Consider the following 25198-nt stretch of genomic DNA (forward strand, 5'->3'; position numbering starts at 1 on the left):
CTGTGTCCTGTATTTCGACTATTCATGGACACCTGCTGGCTGTTTCCTGTCCTTTCTCAAAGGTGAAATCTCTTTCAGAACTAGTACCTGTAGTAAGGGTTGGGGGCACTTTCCAAACCAAAATCTCTCTGAGCCTCTGAATTCCGGACCAATTAAGGACCTAATAATCTTGGGAAAACTGCAAGCAAGTCGGTTCTCCCCTTTACTGGATCACCTCAGAATCCCATACTGCTTCTTTTTAGACACATAACTCTTGAGACACATATATACACATATATATATATATATATATATATATATATATATATATATATATTGCACTTTCACTTGCATGTCTCTTCTTCACCCCTACCCTCTGATAAGGTGATGAAGGAAGCTTCTTGCACGGCACCACAATTGGTTGGCTCCTTTTGCTGCTTCTCTCTCTTTCCTTCTCTGAGCTCTGCTGTACAATTACTGTAAAGGCCAAGTCAAATTCAGGTACCTTAAAAAGATATATAGGAGATGCAATATTTGTCTTACTGCGTCTTTCTGCTTACTCTGTGTCTTACTCTGCCAAGAGTTTGGCTTTAACTGCTTGTTGAACAGCCGCTGTCATTATACTGCGGCAGGTCGGCACGATCCCGCGAACCAGCGTAGCTATATGTCGGCTTGCGGGATTGGGATAGCAGGCGCCCGTTGCATAGCGGGGGTGCCGATGCTGGTGACCGACGGTCACAATGACTGCCGGCAATTGAGAGCACGAGGAACAGAACACGTGTGTGTGTAAACCCACAAGTCCGTGTTTTGTTCTGAGAGCAGTGACAGAGCGTGTGTTCCTATTAGCTAGGAACCACGATCCGTAACTTCCTCTAGTCAATCCCCTCCCCCTTCAGTTAGAATCACCTCCCAGGGAACACAGTTAACCCCTTGATCGCCCCCTAATGTTAACCCCTTCACTGCCTGTGACATTTTTACAGTAATCAATGCATTTTTATAGCCGATGGCTGTATAAATGCCAATGATCCCAAAAATCTGTCAAAATTGTCTGATGTGTCCGCCATAATATCACAGTCATGATTGCAGATCGCCGCCATTACTAGTAAAAAGAATAATAATAAAAATGCTATAAATCTATCCTCTATTTTGTAGATGCTATAACTTTTGCACAAACCAATCAATATACACTTATTGCATTTTTTTTAACTAAAATATGTAGGAGAATACGTAAACTGAGAAAAAGTTAGCTTTTTTTTTAAAAATGGGGATATTTATTATAGCAATTTTTTTTTTTTAATTGTCGTTCTTTTTTTGTTTATAGCACAAAAAATAAAAACTGCAGAGGTGATCAAATACCACCAAAAGAAAGCTCTATTTGTGGGAAAAAAAGGACGTCAATTTTGTTTGGGTACAGTGTCGCAAAAAATGTCCCGGTCATTCAGCAGCCAAATCTTCCGGGGCTGAAGTGGTTAAAGTGCCACTAAACTCTGGTTTAAAAGAAGAACATTCTATTCAAGTATGGTTTCTTAATGCAAAAAAATCTTTGCTGGTGTGATTTGATGTAGTGTTAGGTTCCTTATCTTGCTTACTCCTGAGATGGACTATATACTATGAACTATAGAATTTGTAGTGTGCATAGAACAAGGCACATGACCCCAACTAACCAGAAAAGGTCAGGACATTATATTTAAGCAGAAAAGCACAGTAAGAAACAGTTTAATGAAAAATAGATTACAGGGCCATTAATCTGTGGATGTGGATGGATTATTTTTGGAGAATAGGGATGTTGCTTAATGCCAATTTAAGTCCTCATACCTTTTTTTCCTTTTCTCTAATCCTGGTGAATAACATAAAAAAAGATCTATATGTGTATAAACCCTCTAGGTGTCTTATCCAGCAGCTGACCTTTGCAGTAATTCACCAGGATGCTTACTTCACTGGCTGACTTACAAATAGCCACTAGTGGGGGAAATCGCTAACATTCGCATGACATAATACAAAATATGGTAAGGAAGCAAAATTTGCAAATACTGTCAGTAATTACATTCCAATAATTTACGTTCAGGTAAATTACATAATATAAATTCAACATGAGCACAAATACATTATATGCATACATCATATTAAAATCATGACATATTTCAAATAAAAAAAATCATGACATATTTAATATAAAATCAACATATAAATATGTCAGCTGCGGCGTGTCCGGATGTGAGAAGAGGCGGACGTGTCTGAGAGGAGCTCCGGGAATCCTAAAATCAATCCTGTGCCATCCGTGCATCTAAGTGCACACACAGTCCAGCCACCTTGCCTATTACCTCTCTCCTGTCCCTGCTGAGCTCTGCCTGAGTCCCAGGTCGGAATCTTGCGGCGGTGAAGCGGTACAAGTGTCATTGCTATACTCCCAGCCGCCGCCATCTTGCTACTCCCTGCCGGACCGGGCCGCCCTGTTCTCCCGCCTGTCGAGCGGTAAGAGCCCATCCTCTCTTCCAGGACCTGCTAGAGACTCTCCCTCCTGCCCCTCCGTTCACTGGCTGCAGCGGTGTGTCTTGCCGTGCCTCTGGGGAAGCCCGCGGCGGTCGCGGCCTAGCGGAGCCTGCCGGACGCCGCTGTTTCCTTGGCGGCCGACCGGTGTAGGACGCCCCGTCCGGCCGAAAAAACAGCCCCCCGCCTTCCGACCAGCCTCTCCGCCCTTCAGGTTTGCTCCGGCGGGCTGTGGGGCCGCCGGGGGCGCTCGGGGCGGCCGCGGCCTGGTGCGGCCTAGTGGAGCCTGCTAGACACCGGTCTTTCCTGGGGCACTTCCCCGCGGAGGTGCGCCGTGGACGGGCCGAGGCCGCACATCCTTCTGCCCCCCCACCTGCTATATCCCGTGGGCTGCTTTCCAGAGGGAGGGTTGTTTGGGGGCTGCGTGAGTCCCCCTCCTCTCTGCCAGGATCCTTCTCCTTGGAGCATTCAGTTCACACTGTCAGTCTGTGGATCCCTGCAGCCCTCCAACCTGCATAGACTGTGCTCACCTGTGCCCATAGCGCATTGAGCATTTGGGCCGCCCTGTGGTCTCCTGGCAGTGGCTCTGGGCACGTGCTGCTCCTTGGCTGGGGCCCCCTATTAGACCCCCACCAAATGTCCCCCTCGTCCAAAAAAGGGAAGAAGGACGCCAAATCCTCTGGACGCGGCTCATCGCCCCTGCGGCCACAGCTCTCCCCGACGCAGCCAGACCCTGCACTGATTGGTCGGCTCCAGGCCCTACTCGCAGAGATGGAGATGGGTCCTGGGGAGGCTTCGGCGGCGGGGGGGTCGGCCCCGCCATCACAGGACAGCACTGCCATGATCCTAGCGGCAATCGAGCAGAGCAAGACCTCGCTGTTAGTGCGCATCGATCACCTGGCCGAGGAGTGTAACCTTATCAGGAATGATCTTGACAAGATAAGAGGGAGAATGACTGAAACTGAGCACAGAATATCCGCTACTGAAGATCTTACTACCTCCCATGCCTCCTCCATTGCTGAGCTACAACGCACGGTACAGTCCCTTGTCGCTAAGTCTGATGATGCAGAGAACCGCCTCCGGCGCAACAATGTCCGAGTCCTGGGTCTGCCCGAGGGAGAGGAGGGGGATCACCCGGCAGAATTCGCGGAGGAGTTCTTTAAAAATCTACTGGGTCTTACCAATGTCCCTCCTACCTATGTGGTTGAACGAGCTCATCGGGTGCCCACCGGCCGCGCTGTCCCGGGAAGACCCCCCAGACCTTTCCTGGTCCGATTCCTTAACTATCGTGACAGGGACAAGATTCTCTCCGAGGCCCGCAGGCACCCCACTCTTCATTATGGCAACACCTCCGTTCTGCTTTTCCCCGACTTTTCAGCCGATTTGCAACGAAAGAGGAAGACCTTCAACGAAGTCCGTAAAAAACTCCGGGATAAGAATATAAAATATGGTATGCTCTACCCTAGCCGCCTGCGAGTCCAACATGAAGGCACAACCCGATTTTTTGACAACCCAACTGATGCCGATGACTGGCTGACCACCCTGCGATGAAGATCCATTTCAAAACTTTATATTCGATGCACGACTTTCCCTCATCCTTGCCTCTTGTATCCTACTGAACCCTTCCTGTGAGTACCGAAGCTACCTCAATAGTACCTTGTAGAGTGATTCGCTTTGAACCCCCACGATCCAGCTGGTTCGTGTGGAACGAGGAACTTGGTGCTCTCCATCCACAGTGCAGATTAAGCACCTGGCCCTTTTTGCTGGGTGGGGATACAGACCCCCCCCCCCCCCCCCCCCCCGTTCGTTTTTTTTTTTTTTTTTTTCCTCTCCCTACTGTTTAGGGCAACGCGAGCTGGGATTATTTCCGATGAACTAGGTGTGGCTTGGAGCGGTGCCACCTTGTGCTGGCTTGCCCCTACCGGAGTATTTCTACAACTTCCCACACACAGCGTTGAACTGTTACACAGACAAGTTTAAAGGGTTAAATTGTTGTTTTTTGGGTATAGGCCCAATCTGATCGCTCCCCAGTTTTTAGGGATGCCATCAGATCTGGGCAGGGTTGACGTTTGGCTGTCACCAAGGGTATGTTTGTTTTTTGTTTATAAATGTGTTTTTTTGTTTGTATGGTTAATGCTAGGTCATGACTCTTCCTCTCTGGGATTCTCTGGATTCACGCGGCTCTTGTGGCACGAGTTTGCTGTTACTGCACGTCTCCTTGTCACCATGATGGAAGCACCTGATGGCTACTCGTGACATGTCCACTTTTAATATCCTATCCTGGAATGTCCGGGGACTAAACTCCAAATTTAAACGATCAGTACTCTTTAAGTACCTTAAATTGCATTCCCCCCATGTGATTTTGCTTCAGGAGACGCACCTTGTGGGCAGCAGGTTACTAGCTCTGAGGAAGCCGTGGATCCAGAGAGCCTTTCATGCCTCATACTCTACCTATGCCAGGGGGGTTTCGGTGCTGATCAGCAAATCGTTTCCATGTGTAGTGGAACAGATCCACACCGACCCTCAGGGCAAGTATGTGATTGTGGTTTTTACAGTTTGGGGCACGAGATATATCGTGGTAAATATTTATATTCCTCCTCCCTTCTCGACATCCACACTGTACACTATTCTAGAGCGGGTTACCCCATATTGCCCTGCCAGGTTATTACTTATGGGTGATTTTAATGCCATACTAGCTCCAGAATTGGACCGACCAGCCCCCCCCAAACATTTCTCTGCAGACTTATTAATTTGGGCGCAGGCGATGGGGGTGGACGAGGTCTGGAGGTGGAAGCACCCCTCGACCAGGGCCTACTCCTGCTTCTCTGCCACCTACAAAACTTCCTCGCGTATTGACTTGGCATTTGCCAATCCGGTCATGATGTCGGACGTGCGGGACGCTACATACCTGCCTAGTGGGCTGTCGGACCACTGCCCCCTCCTTCTAGTTATCCGATCCCCCGCCTCTCGTACGTCCGCTCTCTGGCGCTTGGGAACCCACTGGCTCTCCCACGCTGACCTTTCTGAGACTGTTCCACCTCGCTTACTTGAATACTGGGAGCTTAATACGGGATCCTCCTCCCCAGAGATTACCTGGGATGCCTTTAAGGCTTTTACGAGGGGGCAATATATTTCCTCGATAGCCGGGATCCGTAGGGAACAGACGGCTACCACGACTGAGTTACAGGACACGGTAGATACACAGACGGCAGCCTATACGGCCGACCCCACAGACTCTAGCTTTGACGTCCTTAACGCCGCAAAACGGGAACTGCACCTACATCTCGCGGAACTTACCAGACTGGATCTGTATCGTAACAAGCAAAGATACTTTGAACAGGGGGATCGTAACGGTCGCCTCCTTGCAATGTTAGCGCAACATGACCTTCCCCTGACGGTGATACCCAACATAGTGTCTCCCTCAGGTGAGTCGGTCTCTTCTCTCCAGGACATACTAGACGCATTTCGACATTATTATAGCTCCCTCTACACCTCCGTACTACCCTCGGACTTCAGGCCACAGGACTTGGCTCCTTGGCTGGACCCCTTGGCACTCGGCTGGCTCTCGGATGCTGAGAGGGAGGCCTTGGTAAGACCCGTTACCTCGGATGAGGTTTTGGGGGTCATTCGGTCCTTTCCTGCCGGAAAATCCCCTGGCCCGGACGGTCTCCCTGTGGAGTTCTACAGAACTCACGGCGCTCTCCTTGCCCCCAAGCTGGCCCAACTATATTCTCATTGTCTGACGGAGGGTGCCCTTCCCGACTCCATGAGTCATGCACATGTAATACTAATTCACAAAGCCCCTAAGGACCCTACATCCTGTGCCTCTTATAGGCCGATTGCCCTACTCAACACCGACTTCAAAATTCTTACTAAATTGCTCGCCATGAGACTACAGCCCCTACTGCCATCTGTTATAGAGACAGACCAAACAGGTTTTATGGCTAACAGAGCCACAGATATCAATCTGAGACGCTTGTTTACCAACATACATGCACAACACCTCAATGAGGGTTCTCGGGTGGTGGCCTCCCTAGATATAGAGAAGGCCTTCGACACGGTGGAGTGGCCTTATCTGTGGGAGGTCCTCCGTAGAATGGGGTTCCCCTTGCTGTTTATTGGGTGGTTGCAGACGCTCTACAGTCGTCCCACATCGGCTATTAAGCTGGGGGGAGGCCTGTCGCGGCCCTTCCCTCTGTCCAGGGGCACGCGGCAGGGTTGCCCTCTCTCTCCGGCCCTTTTTGCCATCGCCATGGAACCACTGGCGGAGGCCCTACGCACCTCCCTACATATCAGGGGCCTACGCGTTGGCTGGCTGGAGGAGAGGGTCGCCCTGTACGCGGATGACCTCCTTCTTTTCCTTAATGATGCAGATTCCTCACTCACGGGTGCACTGGAGATTATGAACTCATTCTCCACTTTCACGGGCCTTAGAGTTAACTGGGACAAATCCCTTTTGTTTCCTATAGATCCTGCGGCGCGTACCTCTGCCCCCTCCGATATACGTCTACAATGGGTTGAGAGTTTTAGATATCTTGGGGTGGTGGTGTCGAGACAGGCGTCGGACTTCTTGCCCCTGAATTTATCCCCAGTGATGCAGGAGACGAGGCGGAGACTGAAGGCTTGGGAGGCACTGCCCTTGTCGATACTAGGCCGGATAAATTTGATAAAAATGAAAATCCTGCCCAAATTTACCTATCTTCTGCGTCACTCTCCGCAGTGGATTCCCAAGTCCTTTTTTACCCGGCTACATAGTCTATTTGCTTCCTTTATCTGGGGAACTCAGTCCCCCAGATACGGATGGTCGACACTGGTACGTCCGACCTCCCAGGGGGGTCTGGCGTGCCCTGACCTGTACAAGTATTTCCTAGCAGCCCAGCTAGTCACGGCGGCCTGGTGGCTTTCCCCAGATGTCTCAAACTCCGCCACCATGGTTGAGGCGGCGGTGGTGAGCTCGCTGGAGGCGCTGAAGTTTTTACTTTTTCGGGGCCCCAAGGCTCCATACTCGCTGACCCCCTCTATGCGCACCACACTCCGGGCGTGGGGGGCGGGCCTTAAACTTGAAAAATACCCTAAGAATGCACTCTCACCAGCTGCCCCCCTATGGTTGAACCCCACCCTTGATCATATTTACAATTTGCCTGAACCCCATGCATGGACTAAATTCAACATTAAAACAGTGGTCCAAGTAGTCTCCAATCAATCTCTGGTTCCGTTCCCCAAATTGGTTTCCGACTTCAATGTCCCGCAAACCTATTTTTTTAGATATCTGCAACTTTCTCACGCCTTCAGCCACCAATTTTCCAGTTCTCCCCTCCAGATCACCCAATCCACGCTGGAGGACCTCCTGCGATCCAAGTGTGCGAATAAGCCCACCTCGCAGCTCTACAATCATTTACTAATGACCTCCCTTCCCTCTCTAGACAAGCTTAGAAATAAATGGCTGCTTGACATCCCCGACTTTGACAATGACGATTGGGACGACTTGTGGGACTTCCCCTTTAGATCTCTGGTCTCCTTGAGAGACCGACTGATACAATTCAAGATGGTCCATCGTGCATATTTTACTCCACACAGACTGCACATGATGAACCCTGCCTCCCCCCCTGGCTGCTGGCGCTGTGGAACAGTACCGGGTGATTTCACTCATATTTTCTGGACCTGCCCGGCCATTGCTGAATACTGGAAAGAGATATTACAGGTCATCAAGCAGGTCACCACCTTTTCTATCCAACCCTCCATGGCAATCTGTATGCTGGGCCTGATAGAGCAGATAATCCCCACGGTGGCAAGCCGTACTCTGATCGGGCTACTTCTTTTTTACGCCCGAAAAGCCATAGCCCTTAGTTGGCGTAAGCCCGCTCCTCCTTCTATCTCTCTCTGGAAACGCCTGGTCAACCATAGTCTGCCTCTATATAAGGATTGTTATGCCAATAGGGGTTGCCCTCAGAAGTATGATAAGGTTTGGTCCAAATGGCTGGCAGATTCCTCCACAGCCTCAGACTCGTCTCCTTCTTAACCTGTATTTCCAGTTAACAATTAGGAATATGTAACTGTGCATGCATTATTTGCTCCTGGAACACATGCTTTAGCCCCGCGATGTTCCTGTGGCCCTTGAAAGTAAACCGGCTGCGGCCTTTGTGCAGTTTTGTGCTCCCTGATTCAACTTGTATGAGTATCTGCCTTCTGTTGCACCTCTGTAGGTACCCTGGCAAGTCTACTCTGTCGTGACCTGTGTATGTATGTATGTTTGTTTCTTTTTTTCTTTGTTGAATGTTATTAAATTTAATAAACAGATTTAAAAAAAAAAAAAAAAAAAATATGTCAGCTGCCATTGCTAACTTTTTTTATTTTTAAATGTTTAAAAAAAATGCATTTTCCAAGACTATCAGCCTGACCCACCTTCACTAATCCTGAACAAGCATGCATGCATCAAGTGTTGGGACACCCAATATACACATTCCAAACCTCTGGGAATGTTTGTACTGCTGAATATTCATTAATACTGAGGAAAAGAAAACATGTTCTTGCTTAAATCAACGAATCAAAATCATTCCATAAAATGAGAGATGAAACCTGATTAGTTGCTGTTGTGCTCATTTTCTCATGTTAAAGAACCACCCCCATAATTGTAAATCAAGAGTGAGGCTGACAGCTCCCTTATTGCCATTCTGGCAAATTCTTTTTAACAGAACAAGAACTCATATCACTGACCACATCTAGAAAAGAACCAATTTTATGTCGCCATTTTAACTAAAAAACTAAACCCCAACACACATTTGACACCACAAAGAAATGCTATGACAAAAGAGAAAATGAGATGGATTCCAAGATGTGCTCCATACCTCACGACCCATCTGTACTAATGATTAAAGGGAATGTGTTAAGTTGTCTATTCATGGAAGGAACTCTTAAAAGTTTGTTCCCCCCCCCCATCCAGTAACACATAAGGTTAACATCTCCTGCCTGACGGAACTTACACAACGTTAATGACCTGCTCCACTTCACCATATGACAACGTATGGGCCTGGCCACTTGGGTCCAAGCACTACATCCTAAAAACCTGTCACTTAATGGGCAAAAGTAACAGATTCCCCTCTATAACAGTTTTACAATTTTAAATTGCATGACCTTTTCCGAGAATAGGTTGAGCATCATTTGGACATCGTACACTGGGGTTGATTTACCAAAGGATAGAGGCAGTTAACATAACAAAGTGAATGTTCTAAAAGCTTAGTAAATGTAAATAATCGGGTGCAAGGACAAAAAAAATTACATTTTACTTGCATATCATTGAATGATCAAAGCAAACACTACTTCAGCTTTATTACTAATCTCAGTGAACATTTTATTTAGTGAACAGTATCTAATCCCTTAGTAAATGAACTACATGAAGTAGAGAATGTTAATTTCAATCATCCAACCATGTGCAAGCAAACATCTTAACAAATTAAGATTTTTAGCCCAAATCCAGCCAAAGCATCATATTTATTTTGGACATAATGGGGAATATTGAGAGCCTCTCTCATGTTTTGCTGTCACCAGAACAAGAAATGAGGGTTAATCTTCTAATAGGGAATTCCCCATTTTCTGTTGTGTCAGGATGTGTAGGGAAATCTCCCATGCAACTGAAAATAAACTGACATGGGGATTTAACCTTTTCCTACTCTATCCAAAAATTAAAACATGAAAGATTTAAATGCACAACATAAAAATGACCATGTATAAGTGATTCAATTTTTCACATAATTTGTTTTATAGATCTTTTAATCCAGTGGTCTCCAAACTGCAGTCCGTGGGCTGGATACGGTACTTTGCTTGCCTTTATCTGGCCCTTGGATTACTATTTCTCCCACTTATAATAAGGAACTATTCCTCACATTGACACCAATGATGGGGTACTTTTTCTCTCACTGACACCAATGATGGTGCACTCTTCCTCCCAGGAATATCAAAGATGGTATGGTATGATTGTTTACTCCCATTGGCGCTGAGGTATCTTCTACTTCCACTGGCCAAAGTCTAGTCCTCGTAAAGTCTGAAGTACAGAAAACTGGCCCTTTGTTTAGAAAGATTGGAGACCCCTGGCCAAAACCTGGCCCTCGTGAAGTCTGAAGGACAGAAAACTGTCCCTTTGTTTAGAAAGATTGGCGACCCCTGATCTAACCTGCATGCATTACCCACCAAATGGAGCACAAGTGTAGGAGCAGCCCACAGCAAAAAGCCAACTTTTATATTTAATTCTTAGGGTAAATTCATGTAATTGAATTGAATTTCAACCTTTGCACCAATTCAAGATCCTTATTTTTTCATACAGAACTACAGTTATTTTTTTGACTGGCATAAAAAGAAAGTTGACGCAAAAAGAAACCTTATGGATTACGTTTGCAATTGAAATATGCATTAAAAAAATCTGATTCATTTTAACACAAACAGCACGTAACCAATTTAAACAATGGTGGGCTCATGCATTCAGTTTTTATAGATTTACATGATTTAAAGCTTGCCGTACACATGGAAACTTTGAGGCAATTTTAACCACTTTCAACCAACCAAGAATTGAACATAAAATCTAAAGTAATTGTCTATAAAAAAAAACATGAATTCAATTCTCCACTTGATTTCGATCATTTCGAATAACTGGGCTATAAATTGATAGTTTTGTTTGAAAGATATGATCAAAACCAGAAGAAACACTACAGCAATTTTGACCAAAGTGATAAGATTTTTCTACTGGGTTTGATTAAGGCAATTATGATCCCATCTCCTTATGATCCCATCATCACTAATTTCCACATTTGATTGCTCAGGATTCCAATTCCAGTGCAATTGAAAGTGGTAGAAATTGCTGTAAAGTTGCCATGTGTATGGCTAGTTTCGGACCATTGCAGTACATACAACCCTTAGAACAAATTCAGAAGTAAACCGACTGTAAAAAATATTATGTTTATTTATTATTTCTTTAAATAACAAGCAATTTGTCAAGTGCACGTTCAGGTCTACAAAGACATTTGAGCGCATTTGAAAAAGGTACGACATTTCATCAGACGTTTAACTTTTAGATCTGCATGCCTAGGCTATGTGACTTTATCCCTGTACTTCAAACAAAGGGTTAACCAGATGGGCAGAATTACAATGTGAAAAGTGTCATACACACACTTCAGACTGCATTTAATTTCGTACCTTCAGCCTTTCCAGAAAAATAATAATAATAACAATAATAATAAAAATATATAAAAAAATAAATAAAAAAAAAGAACATGCAGCCATTTCTGTACCCATGCGGAAGCCCATAGATGTGTGGGAACTCCCAAATTCTATATATTCCAGGTTGTCAAAGTTAGCTTCATGGCTAACAATACTGTATCTTATTTTACATGTAATGCATACAGTACAAACATCTTTGGAAAAATGGCTGAAAGGCCATTCAAATTCGCTATTTACATGTAACATCATCTATTGTACTTTACACTGAAGAGAAAGAGATTGTGAGGGAATTGAATGTGTAGGACTGCCAACATCCTTTAAATATAGAAAAAGAGGGAACATGCAACTCGTGCAATAAGAGCTGCCCCCTTGGACTTTTAAGGCAGAAATGGGAATAATGAAGTATGTAAAAGGCAACCTAGTGCCACGAACTCAGTGGCAATTGGTTGCCTTTTACATACTTCATTACTCGTATTTCTGCCTTAAAAGTCCAAGGTGGTGGCTCCTATTGCACCACTTGCATGTTCTCTCTTTCTGTACTTTACACTGAAGCTTAATGCCCTATTATGATTTGCAATACGGATTTCATTTATTGTTGTGAGATTGGTTTGGGCACCCTTGCTCCGATTACATGTTTTTTTTAATTTTCTAAGTAAGGCACAAATTCTGCAGGAAACAGAATTTAACAAAAAAAATAAAAAATTTAAAGTCAGCAGTTACAAATACTGTAGCTGCTGACTTTTAAATAAAAAAACACTTACCTGTCCTTACCTACTTTGGGTCCCTAATGCTGGCGTTATTACTAATGGAAGCCAGCTGTGATTCTTTGTGGCTTCACAGCCGGCTTCCTATTGCGTATGCGCGAGCCGTGCTGCACTTTGTGAATGGTCCCGCAGCCTCCAGAGACCTGTGGCAAGTCCCAGAAGGGGGCGCTTCTAAAACTAGGTACCCCCTCCAAAAAAAACTCCAGAAGAGGTGTTGAAGTGCAACTTCCCTTTTAGGGTGAACTTCCGCTTTAAACACTGCACATTACAGTGTTGGAAAGGAAAAGGAAAGTTACTATGTATTTGCTAAATGTAATAAACTGGACAAAAGAAAAACACAAAATGTTGATACATTTTAGCATGGAGTTTCCAGCATAAAAAAAATGTATCCCTATCACAAAACCCCAAATGCTTAACCTACTACCTTGAAATTAACTGTTTAAAATCCCCCCCAACAGTTAATCCAGTCCTGAAATTAATCTCTTAATGCTTAGCCTTAACCTAACACTTAACCTTACGGGGTTGATTTATAAAGACTTTGCATATCAATTCGCCCAGTGAAAGTTGCATATCAGCAACAACGCATGTTTTGGGAAAAGAAAGATCACTTCTGAAACATCTGACGGAACAGGCGAACTTGCTACTTGTTTACATGCTTGAAAAATGGTAAGGATCAATACCTACTCTAACTTGCAGGCGATAATTTTGGTTGATTACTATTCTATTTATACTGTTGGGTGTTTTTACAGTCTCATCAGCTATGTTCTAGCTGTCTAATATCTTTTTGGCGATTACAAAAAGTAATTTTATGCTACGTTTTCTACTTAAATTTTTTTATAAAAAATTACTGAAAGTGAAAAATGGAAAGGATCACTTTAACCAAACACCTAACTCCCTAACCACTGACACCTACCAAATTACTTAAAAAGCCAGACTTATCTTATTGCCGCCAAAATCATTGGCATGTACATCATGTGCTGAAATCAACCTGGGCCAACTTCTAGCAACCTGGGCCAACTTCCCCACAATCAGCTGTTCCTATGAAATGATCCAAATTAACTAGCAGATTCCTAAATCCACTATGCAGAAAGAAACCCCTCAGTATTTTTACTATAGGAATTGTATCCATGTTTACTTGGAGACCATTTCTGGCTCAAAAATGTTCTTAGGTTATTGTTACTATTATTATTATTATTACAGGATTTACAAAGTGCCAGTGGATTTATCAGGCAGTAGCATTCATAATAGACTAAAGGAGGACTAAAGGATAGCCTGTGTAGAGGTTGGCCTATGAGGAAAGAGTTGTGATAGTCAAGACAAGAGATAACAAGGGAGTGAATGAGTTGCTTGGTGGTTTCATTGGCTAAAACTGGGCATATTTTGGAGATGTTATAGAGGTGAAGTCTGCAAGATTTGAGCTCTGATTGGGTTTTGGGCTGAAAGGACAGGTCAAAGCTCAGGATTAAACCTAGCACCTGGAAGGAGGGGAGGGACTGATAGTTATAATATTGATCTTGATGGAAAAGTCGGGGAGGAAGGTACAGGCGGCGGAGTATATTATTAGCTCAGTTTTGGAAAAACTGAGCTTGAGCAAGTGGTTATTCATGCGGATATGTCAGTTAATAAGTTAGTATTGTGAAAGGAGACTAAAAGAGGTATTTTATGTACATTGCTAATCTGATATCTACCTACAGATTTCATTAGTAGGTGATTCTCTAAAGGACAATACAATATCTTTTTATTTCATTTCCTGAAGTAGTTTGTGATTTTTCGTCCTTAGCTTTGAAGAAGGGACATGTTAAAAACCTTTGAACATGCTGGCATTTTCTACTGTTTTTTGAGAAAATAAAAAGATTAAACTCGAAATCTCTTGTTTTCTGCTTATTTACATTTGACATGCCAATAATTGGAAATAGTTCATGGCTGATTTTGAGTTATATCCAAATCTAATATTGATTTACTACTCTCAGATTTCTAATGAATCAATGGAACCAGTATTTAAAAAAAAAAAGATTTCTCATGTGACCTAAGGCCTAGACAGCTTTGGTCACATGATCTCTGGCTACCAGGAAATAGGATGTTGTGGGTTTTTAATGTTATTTGATATTGTGTGGCGTTTACTACTTTTAATCAGACAGATAAGAAACCACTGAAGAACATTGCTAAGCAGGACTAATAGCTGCACATGTAATGAAGAAGTATGGCTGCCTGTATGTACATTTATTTTTACATACTGTTCGTGGAAATTAAATTTCTAATCTGCAAATACACACTGGGGTTGATTTACTAAAACTGAAGAGTGCAAAATCTGGTGCAGCTCTGCATAGAAATCAATCAGCTTCCAATGTGTTTTTTTTTTTTTAATCAAAGCTTATTTGAACTGAATTGTTAGAAGCTGATTCCCTGCCATGCAAAACTATACCAGATTTTTTACTCTTAGATTTTAGTAAATCAACCCCACTGACATCATTATTTAAATTGAGATGAACTCTTTTAGATGTATACCTATAAAATATTTAAAGGATTATAATTCACCTTTAAGATTGATTCCTGAAAACTTTTTATACCCCTTTGGAAAATCAACAAAACATGCCTTGACCATGGGTACCCAAATGTTTTCTCACAGCTGTATTAATTTAGGTTTATAATGCTACAGAAGGAAAAACCTGAATTATCCCTCAAATACAATTTTGTCTATACATGATAGCAAAGCATATGTTTTTTTTATTTCATTGAAACTTCAAGGAACATAATAATAATAACAGCATTTTTTCCTAATTTCACATCTGTTTTCAGGAATTATGGACCAAGACTTATGTTACCTTCTTCATCTAAGTGTAGAAGGATTTTCATCCTCTAGACATAACAGTGATAAAAACAGGTGCCTAGTGGTACCTAACCTGCAAAAACACTTTATTATTTTTAAACGTTAAGTTTAAACCCCATTTATATGCTTATTATATTATGCTAAAGTAAACGATGTGTCCTTTAAAATTCCTAAACTACTTACAGGACTGAAATCAGGTACTTAGAGGTCCTAAAAAGCCCCAAAATTCTTGGTGCTCAGTCATGCAAATCTAGACTCCTGTGCTGAAAGTCAATTTCTGACCCATCCCTTCCTGCTTCCTAATGGTCCTTCAATGTGATGTGCAGGCCTCACTGGCCAACAGTGAGGTGCAGGAGGCAGGAAGGAACAGGCCGGGGAGTGACTTCAAGAGCTGACGTTATTGGGGTCACTTGGAAGGTACATGCCTCCAGCCTGAGAGTAGTTTACAAAATTGAATGAACGAGGTTTGGTGTATTTCTGCAGCCTGATTTCAGAAATGGTTTAGTATAATGATCCTTTGCCAAAGTCACCTTTTGTTATACATCCCCTTGATAAAGCTGATGGATGAAATGCTCACTTTACACAAATGATTTTGTGAGAAAAGAGTGAAATCACAGGAGAGGTGTAAGCCTTTAAAACGTAGCTGCATTTGCCCACTTTCCTGGAAAATCTGATCCTGAATTTCAGGGCAGGAAGATGCAAAACTTTGTAAACAGCAGCTATTAACAATAGCACATACAGGCTTTTATTCCATCAACTGTACCCAACGGAACATATTTAGGCTTTGCCAATATCCATTTTTGTAGACACCCTTGAATAACTTTTTGAGGCCCAAAACCCATTCAGATTACGTCAGGTGACTTACAAGTCACCCAACAAAAAAATGTGTAATTTATTTTTTCTTCACAAAGTATTCTATATCTCTGCCATTTCTTTCAGTAGCAAATTTATCACCACGGTGGGTATAACCCTTGTGATGCACTGCTTATAAAGCATTAACCTTTTCCAATATAGAGACACTATACTAAGTGTTTCATATTTGCAGGGTATATACGTATTTTCGATACCCATGGCATTGTGCGTCTAAAATAGTAAATAACATTCTGCAGCATTGTATTGCATTGCATATGAATTGGTGGGTAGTCTGGCAAAGAACAGGAAGGAACACATAATCGGACAATGACCAAACAGCAAATGAAAGAAAAAAAAAAGAAAAAGTTGTAGCTTTTTAAGTGCATAAACTCTCACAGGCTGAAAGATCAATTTTCTTCATACAGCACATAAGCAATATAAAAAGCTTTTTACTTGCTTAACAAATAAAAAGCATTAATAATACAAATGATCTTTCAAGATAATATACATCCAAGCATACTGGCCCTGCTCTGTACATTAGAGTTTTTTTTTTTTTTTTTTTCAGGTGACACAAAGGGAGATCACGCCCCTAGGGATTCATATGAAGTTATCAAGACTTTTTTTTACACAGTACAGTTCCTGTACATCTTAGCTCTAGTCACGGAGGCACTTTCAGCAAAGTCGGTGAAGGAAGGATAAAGGCACTAGCAACTATGTAGATGAGGCTTGGGCAACCTCCAGTTTTCTAGATATTGAGGATAGACAACTCCTAGCATCCGTTACCATGAAGAATGTGTGCGCTCAACAACAGGAGAACAACGGAGCTTTCTGGGAATCATTCCTTCTGTTAGCTATGCATGCTGGGAGCGGCCTTTCCTTACCAGCTAGAGAGCCACAGGTAACCCATTCCTGATCTCGATCATTCTCCTCTCTAGAACATAGCACATTCTAGAGCTGTAGAAAAAAAGTTTATGGATGTCAAATGATGAGAGGCTAAGAACATGGTCTGCAGTTTTTAATGCATACTGTAAATGGTAAAATTACATTCTGAGACTGCAGCAAAATGCATGCATCTGCACCAGTTCAGTAAATCTACTCAATTCATTTTTTTTTAAAGTCTTAGGTATTACTACATACTATCCTTTCCAACTTTTATCAAAATCCCACCTTCTCCCTATGTATTTTTGAATTTTTGTTTTTTATTAGTTATGCCTGGAAAAAGTTAACATATTTCCCTGAGTCATACTTCAGGAAAATCAATAGGCCCTTATATTCCAACTGGCTCCTAATCCATTAAGAACTTTTTTCGTTTTGCTTTTTTTTTTTAATTTTTTTTTTTTTTTTTTTTAATACTGATATCATGCATAAATTTACTTCGAATTACACCTTAGTCAAATAGGCCATAATGCTGAATACTTGAACATGCGTGGTCTTCTAAGAAAAGATTATTGTCCCCATTTGACTTGCTATGCATTTACATACAGTACTGCAAATTACTAATTTAAAGTTTCTTTTTTTCGTTTTTTTGTTTTCCAGAAATTAGGAGTGCACTTTTGGTGAATGCAAATGATAATAACCGAAATAAAATTTAAATAATAAATAACAATTTAAAAAAATGCTTTCAGTTCACCCTTTGTTTTGCCAGAGAGGGGCACAGCATCTTGCACTGCAAGCTGTCCCAAACCCCTTTGGAAGACAAAGTGATCCAATTAGGAATTTTAAAAATAATTACCAAAGGAAAAATAAAACTTAACCCCCATATTTTTGAGGTAACATTTCAAGCATGCGAGATTATCAAATAAATACAACTGGTATCAAATTGAAAAACATGCTTATGATTAATACCATTGTGCTGTCTTGCAACGAGGATGATGAGGGAGGAGAGGCATAAAGAGAAGAGGGGTAGTTGCATCCAAGTTTTGTGAACCAAAGAGAAATTAAAAAAGAAAAAGGTCGAACTCATCTGCATTTAAGAAAGAAAACTCTAGCAGCAATTGCAGATGTCTGTCCATTGTTTTCCATTTAAATGTTTTTTTTTTTTAAATATATGTCCCTCTCCCTTTATGATGGAGCAAAGTCATGGATTGATTCCTAAGGTGCTTTATGGATCAGGTCATCGTTTAAGTGCATAATATTTCACTGGACAGTAATACACTTCTTCAGGTCAAAAAAGAGCAAGTAATTGCATACTTCATACTCCTTGGTTAAGGAGAACTTCCTTGGATGTTCAAAGCAACTGTCTTTCAAGAAAGCTACTGAAAAAAATCCATGCATATCTTTTAATCAATGGTTTTGTTCTGAAACTTTAAGATCGACAAGCAGAGGGAAGAAAGTATTTGTGAGTTGCTGTCCTGTAGTACTTTGTTTATACCCCTTTATCTAAGACCACTGGTTGGGAGACACTTCCCAATGACCAGTGGTAACAAAACAAAACAAAAAAAATCCCATTTAAAAATAAATGATAATTATCTTTCACGGATCCTGAAAGCTTCTGTATTTTTTATTTTTTTTTGATCGCTGAGCACAAATTCGCAATGCAACAATGCATTAACGATGGTAAAGCATTCAAAAGACTAGTTTTAAAGCATCTACAGAAAGTGGCAGAGCCAATGAGATCCTGCAGCTTTGGGAAGGGGGTGTGGCTCTACACATCTGTCAGTAGCTTGCTTTTGTTAACACAGTTTTGATTGGCTACGGTGCAGTTGCCAGTTCTCAGATTCGACTCTCTAAAATTATCTATGCTATTATTCAGATCTTCTTCAATCTCCATATACTCAGATTTGCTCATAGTGGAAGAGCTGCGGCGACTCAGGTCACTGTCAGAGGCTAAATTGGGATTGCTAACATGGAGTAACTGAGCCTGTTCTTCCCCTTCTGTTTCTCGGTGGTAGAAGTAGTTGAAGTTGGACACGATGACAGGTACAGGCAGGGCAATTGTCAGGACACCAGCAATGGCACACAATGAGCCCACAATTTTGCCTCCAATTGTCACAGGGTACATGTCACCATAGCCCACAGTGGTCATGGATACCACCGCCCACCAGAAAGCATCAGGTATACTACTAAAATGAGAGTCATCCTCTTCTGCTTCAGCAAAGTACACTGCGCTGGAGAACAAGATGACCCCAATGAACAGAAAAAAGATTAGCAACCCTAGTTCTCTCATGCTAGCTTTCAAGGTCTGTCCCAAAATTTGGAGGCCCTTAGAATGTCTGGAGAGTTTGAAGATTCTAAATACTCTTACCAGTCTGATGACCCTCAGGATGGCCAAAGAGGTTGCCTGCTCCCCTTTTTGGGGACCTTCTTGTTCGGCCATTTCAGTCCCCAAAGTGATAAAGTACGGGATGATGGCCACTATGTCAATAAAGTTCATGATGTTCTTAAAGAATTCTGGTTTGCTGGGACACGCAAAGAACCTTACCACCAACTCAAAAGAAAACCAGATGATGCAGAGAGTCTCCACCACGAAGAAGGGATCTGTGAAGATGTTGGATTTGAAAAAGACTGTACTGTTGTCCACTCTGCGGCTGAAGATCCGCTCGTCCTTTAATTCTGGCAAAGTCTCCAAGCAGAAGATGACAATGGAGATGAGGATTACCATGACCGAAATTATGGCAATGATCCTTGCTGCGCCTGAGCTCTCAGGGTACTCAAACAGAAGCCACACTTGACGTTGGAACTCTTTTTCTGGCAAGGGGCGCTCCTCCTCTTTGATAAAGCCCTCGTCCTCACGAAATTTTTCCATGGCTTCTTCCCCTAGTTCATAGAACTTGATCTCTTCAGAAAACATATCCAGGGGTACGTTGACTGGCCTACGAAGCCTACCCCCAGACTGATAGTAGTACAGTATGGCATCAAAACTAGGGCGGTTACGATCAAAAAAGTACTCATTCCTCAAAGGGTCAAAATAGCGCATCCTTTTTTTGGGATTTCCAAGCAATGTATTGGGGAACTGAGCAAGGGTTTTTAACTGGGTCTCAAAGCGCAACCCAGCCACATTTATGACCACCCGCTCACAGCACTCATGGTCATCGTGGTCAGGGTGGTAGCTGTCTTGAGGGTGGCCTGGAAGGGCTGACGTATCGTCCATGTTTTCTCCCGCTATCACGGTCATTTTGCTGCAGGGGAGGAGGGGTGGGGGAGGGGATGCCGCTGGGGGTAACCACTTTGCTGATGCAGCACCCTCCTTCTAACCCGTCCAGGGTCTTCAAGGTAAAACACAGTAAGGGGACCAAGGGATGCCAACTTTGATGCCCCCGTCACATCTACCACGACCAAAATCCCCTCTCGGGCCAACCCAAATCTTGCAAAAAAAAAAAAGAAAATATCTTCTCACTCCTCTCTGCTCTATTCCAGCAAGTCAGTTCTCCTCTCCGAATATTTCATTTCTGGGCTTGCTGTCACACTTCTCCAGAAATGCTTGCAGGATGCTAAAGGCTTTGCCAACTCAGCAGATTTTCCTCCTCTTCCTCTCCCCTCCTCTTTTTTTGCTTTCACAGTTAGGTAAACCGGATCATAACAGCAGTGCAGTAGAAGAAAGCTGCAGGGGGGAAAAAAGAAAAGAAGAACCACTAAAAAAAAGGAGGAAAAAATAGGGAATCGACTACCCCCAATGTGCAAAAACACATACCCAGACATGCAGACTTTCTGGAGTGGTTCGGAGCAAGGCAAGGCAAAACACTTCACATTCCGACACAAAGCACCAAGTTCAGGGAACTACACAAACAAATCACTCTACTGCAGTGAATAGGATGCAGTGTGGAGGGGAGCAAAGGGAGGAGAAGGGGGGGATTAAGGCAAGTGCTGGTGTCTTACCTTGTTTGTGTGTAGCTGCAGCAGCATGGTAGGTACTGTGATAGCAGCATGGGAATGCGTCAAGCCTTGCAGCATTTGGAAAAAAAAAAATTTAAAAATAAAAGGCGCATGCAGATCAGCCTTCTGTGCCCCTTAAACAAACAGATCGGTTTACAGCAGCCCATCAGCCAGTGCACGTCCTGCTGAAATATTCATACTGCATGCTATGGAAGGCTGCATCGAAAGCAAGTCAAAGGCGGCTGCACAGGCAACTCTTCCGTTAAATAAAATGAGTAGATACAAAAAAAATAAAAAACAAAAATAAAAAAATAATGTGTGCTGTAAAATCCTCACTTATTCCAAAAGAGGCATAGGGAGCCGGGAGAATCCTGGGAACTGCAGACCAGCTGCATCACCAGCAGCAATGAGTGTGGCTTATTGCTAAGTCTGAATACATTAAGAGGGACAGCAAACTAACCATTTATTGACGTTGCAGTATCAGCAGAAACCTGAGAGCGATTTGGTGCAGGAGAGAAGAGGGCAGCAACATCCTCCCTGGCCATCACAAGTCCAGCCACTCCAAATACTACATCCTAAAGGCTTTCTTTTTTTTTTTTTTTTACTGCCAAGGAAGGAGAAAAAACAAAAACAAGGCATTTTTTTTTTCTATGGGAATTCACATAGAGACGCAATGCAGGCGGCATGCAATACAGGCAGACCCCCCCCCCCCCCCCCATCTATGTGAATTAAAGGAAAAACAGGGGGGGGGGGGGGTCAGATCATCTACTAGGCATGATAATGTGTATATGAAGGAACATGTGGGAGGGGAAAGAGAGCTCATTTCACGTGTAGGAGATGGAGCAGCCAGTCCAGAGCCAGCTGTCTGTGCCCAGGTGCCCACTTGCAGCTTTACCTATCAACAGCACCCCCCATCTCCTGTCTAGATCACCCCCATCTTATGTCCAGTGCACACTCCAATCTCCTGTCCAGATCACCCCCATCTTATGTCTCGTGTACCCCCCATATCCTGTCCAGATCACCCCAATCTTATGTCTCGTGCACCCCCAATCTCCTGTCCAGATCACCCCAATCTTATGTCCAGTGCACCCCCATATCCTGTCCAGATCACCCCTATCTTATGTCTCGTGCACCCCCCAAACTCCTGTCCAGATCACCCCCATCTTATGTACAGTACACCCCCATCTCCTGTCCAGATCACCCCATCTTATGTCTCTTGCACCCCCATCTCCTGTCCAGGTCACCCCAATCTTATGCTTCCTGCACCCCCCAATCTCCTGTACAGATCACCCCCATCTTCTGTCCCCCGATCTGCACTGATCTACCCCATCATCAGACATTGTCAGGCTGCCCATTGGCATTGCCCAGCTCATCCATACCCACAAGCAGCAGGGGGGGTGGTGGGTGGCAGGTGCCAGGCTGCGGAGATCCATGCATCCCTGCCTAACACCTCCTGCCCGAGATTTGCCCGCAGCTCCCTTCTCCTTCGCACCTGGCTGCCAATTCCGTGCCATCTGCAGAGGCAGCCCACGCCAGGCGATCAGTCAGCCTCCCTCCCCCTTCCTTCCTCCGCTGGCTGTCCGCCTTACCCGGGCTCAGTCCTCCCACTTTGCGGCTGATTTAGGTTAGTAGATCAGGAGGAGACCACGTACCGTGCTCCATGATCAGCACAAGAAAACGGGGGAGGGGGAGCTAGGGGTCGGCGTGTCGTGGAGATTCCCGGTGTGACAAGGGGCTGCTGTCAGCTGCAGGGTGACAGGAGGGGAGGGAGGGGGAGGGGGAATCCTCCGGTTGTGCTATGCGGGGCTGTGCAGCAGTGGGAGAGATCCGAGCCGCCTCCAAACGGTTCTTCTGCAGCCGCCGCTCACATCTCCCCGGACTCCGTGTGATGGTGTGACGGCGGACTGCAGGCGGTGCGGAGCAATGGGATCTGACATTTCACTGCTCATCACTAGGACCCGACCCCCCCCCCTACATCATCATCGATTCCCCCCCACATCATCATCGATCCCTCCTACATCATAGATCCCCCCTACATCATCATCGATCCCTCCTACATCATCGATCCCCCCCTACATAATCGATCCCTCCTACATCATCAATTCCCCCCCCCCCCACATCATCATCCATCCCTCCTACATCACCGATCCTCCCCTACATCATCGATCCCGCCTACATCATCATCGATCCCACCCCACATCATCAATCCCCCCCACATCATCATCGATCCCTCCTACATCATCATCGATCCCTCCTACATCAACGATCCCCCCCACATCATCATCGATCCCTCCTACATCACCGATCCCCCTACATCATCATCGATCCCTCCTACATCACCGTTCCCCCCTACATCATCATCGATCCCTCCTATATCACCGATCCTCCTACATCATCATCGATCCCTCCTACATCACCGATCCCCCCCCACATCATCATCGATCCCTCCTACATCACTGATCCCCCTACATCATCATCGATCCCTCCTACATCACCGATCCTCCCCACATCATCATCAATCCCTCCTACATCATCATCGATTCCTGCTACATCACCAATCCCTCTACATCATCATCGATCCCTCCTACATCTCCGATCCCCCCCTACATCATCATCTATCTCTCCTACATCACTGATCCCTCCTACATCATCATCGATCCCTGCTACATCACCAATCCCCCTACATCATCATCGATCCCTCCTACATCTCCGATCCCCCCCCACATCATCATCGATCTCTCCTACATCACTGATCCCTCCTACATCATCATCAATCCCTCCTACATCATCACCGATCCCTCCTACATCACCGATCCCCCTACATCATCATCAAATCCCTCCTACATCACGATCCCCCTACATCATCATTGATCCCTCCTACATCACCGATCCCCCCCCCCCACATCATCATAGATCCCTACATCATCGATCCCTCCTACATCACCGATCCTCCACACATCATCATCGATCCCTCCTACATCATCATCGATCCCTGCTACATCACCAATCCCCCTACATCATCATCGATCCCTCCTACATCTCCGATCCCCCCTACATCATCATCAATCTCTCCTACATCACTGATCCCTCCTACATCACCATCGATCCCTCCTACATCACCGATCCCCCCTAAATCATCATCAATCCCTCCTACAGCATCGATTCCTCCTACATCCCCGATCCACCCTATATCACCGATCCCCCTACATCATCATCGATCCCTCCTACATCATCAATCCCCCCTACATCACTGATTCCCCCTACATAACTGATTCCCCCTACATAATCATCGATCCCTCCTACATCATCATCAATCCCCCCACATCACCAATCCCCCCCTACATCGCCGATCTCCCTACATCATCACCGATCCCTCCTACATCACCGATCCCCCCTACATCATCGATCTCCCTACATCACCGATCCCCCTACATCATCAATCCCTCCTACATCATCAATCCCCCCTACATCACTGATCTCCCTACATCATCATCGATCCCTCCTACATCACGATCCCCCCTACATCACCGATTCCCCCTACATCACCATCGATCCCTCCTACATCATCATCGATCCCCCCACATCACCGATCCCCCTACATCATCACTGATTCCCCCTACATCTTCTTCGATCCCTCCTACATCATCATCGATCCCCCCACATCACCGATCCCCCTACATCATCCTCGATTCCTCCTACATCATCATCGATCCCCCACATCACCGATCCCCCCTACATCATCACCAATCCTCCCTACATCATCTATCTCCTTACATCACCGATCCCCCTACATCATCACCGATCCCTCCTACATCACGATCCCCCCTACATCATCAATTCCCAACTGACAGGACATCCTACATCACAATCCCCAACTACCAGGGCCTTCTACTTTACCGATCCCCCCTTCATCACCGATCCCCAATTGACAGGACCCCCTACTTTGCCGATCCCCTTACATCACCTATCCCCAGCTGACAGGACCCCCTACATCACAAATCCCCCCTACATCACTGATCCCCAACTGACTGGACACCCTACATCACGGATCCCCCCTACATCACCGATCCCCAACTGACAGGACCCCCTTAATCACTGATCCCCAACTGACAGGACACCCTACATCAACGATGTCCAAATGACAGGACCCCTGCATCACAATCCCCAATTGCCAGGACCCCTAAATCACTGATCCTCAACTGACAGGACTCCCTACATCACCGATCCCCAACTGACAGGACCCCCTACATCATCGATCCCCAACTGCCAG

The 25198-nt window shown here is 44.5% G+C and overlaps 1 protein-coding gene across 4 annotated transcripts in view; it reads right to left on the bottom strand.

Annotated features, from left to right (window-relative positions):
• The window catches only part of LOC143960225 (potassium voltage-gated channel subfamily A member 1), a 104499-nt gene extending 81657 nt beyond the window's left edge, over positions 1-22842 (bottom strand). Inside the window, exons 1-2 of one of the 4 annotated variants that reach the window (XR_013270286.1) lie at positions 20932-21657; positions 17962-20656 (exon numbers count right to left, since the gene is read on the bottom strand). Coding sequence is in view for 3 of the 4 variants with exons in the window: in XM_077468573.1 (XP_077324699.1) it covers positions 18761-20230 (1470 nt within the window). In the remaining variant the exon portion in view is untranslated. Of the gene's footprint in view, positions 1-12146; positions 20657-20931; positions 21658-22580 lie in introns of those variants that run through there. The other 3 variants (XM_077468573.1, XM_077468572.1, XM_077468571.1) reach the window with 3 other exon arrangements.
• Positions 22843-25198: the final 2356 nt, after the last annotated feature.

Source organism: Lithobates pipiens, unplaced genomic scaffold, assembly GCF_037356315.1.
Source record: "Lithobates pipiens isolate NorthernLeopardFrog02 unplaced genomic scaffold, aLitPip1_a1.2 Scaffold_8, whole genome shotgun sequence".
Lineage (NCBI taxonomy): Eukaryota > Metazoa > Chordata > Amphibia > Anura > Ranidae > Lithobates > Lithobates pipiens.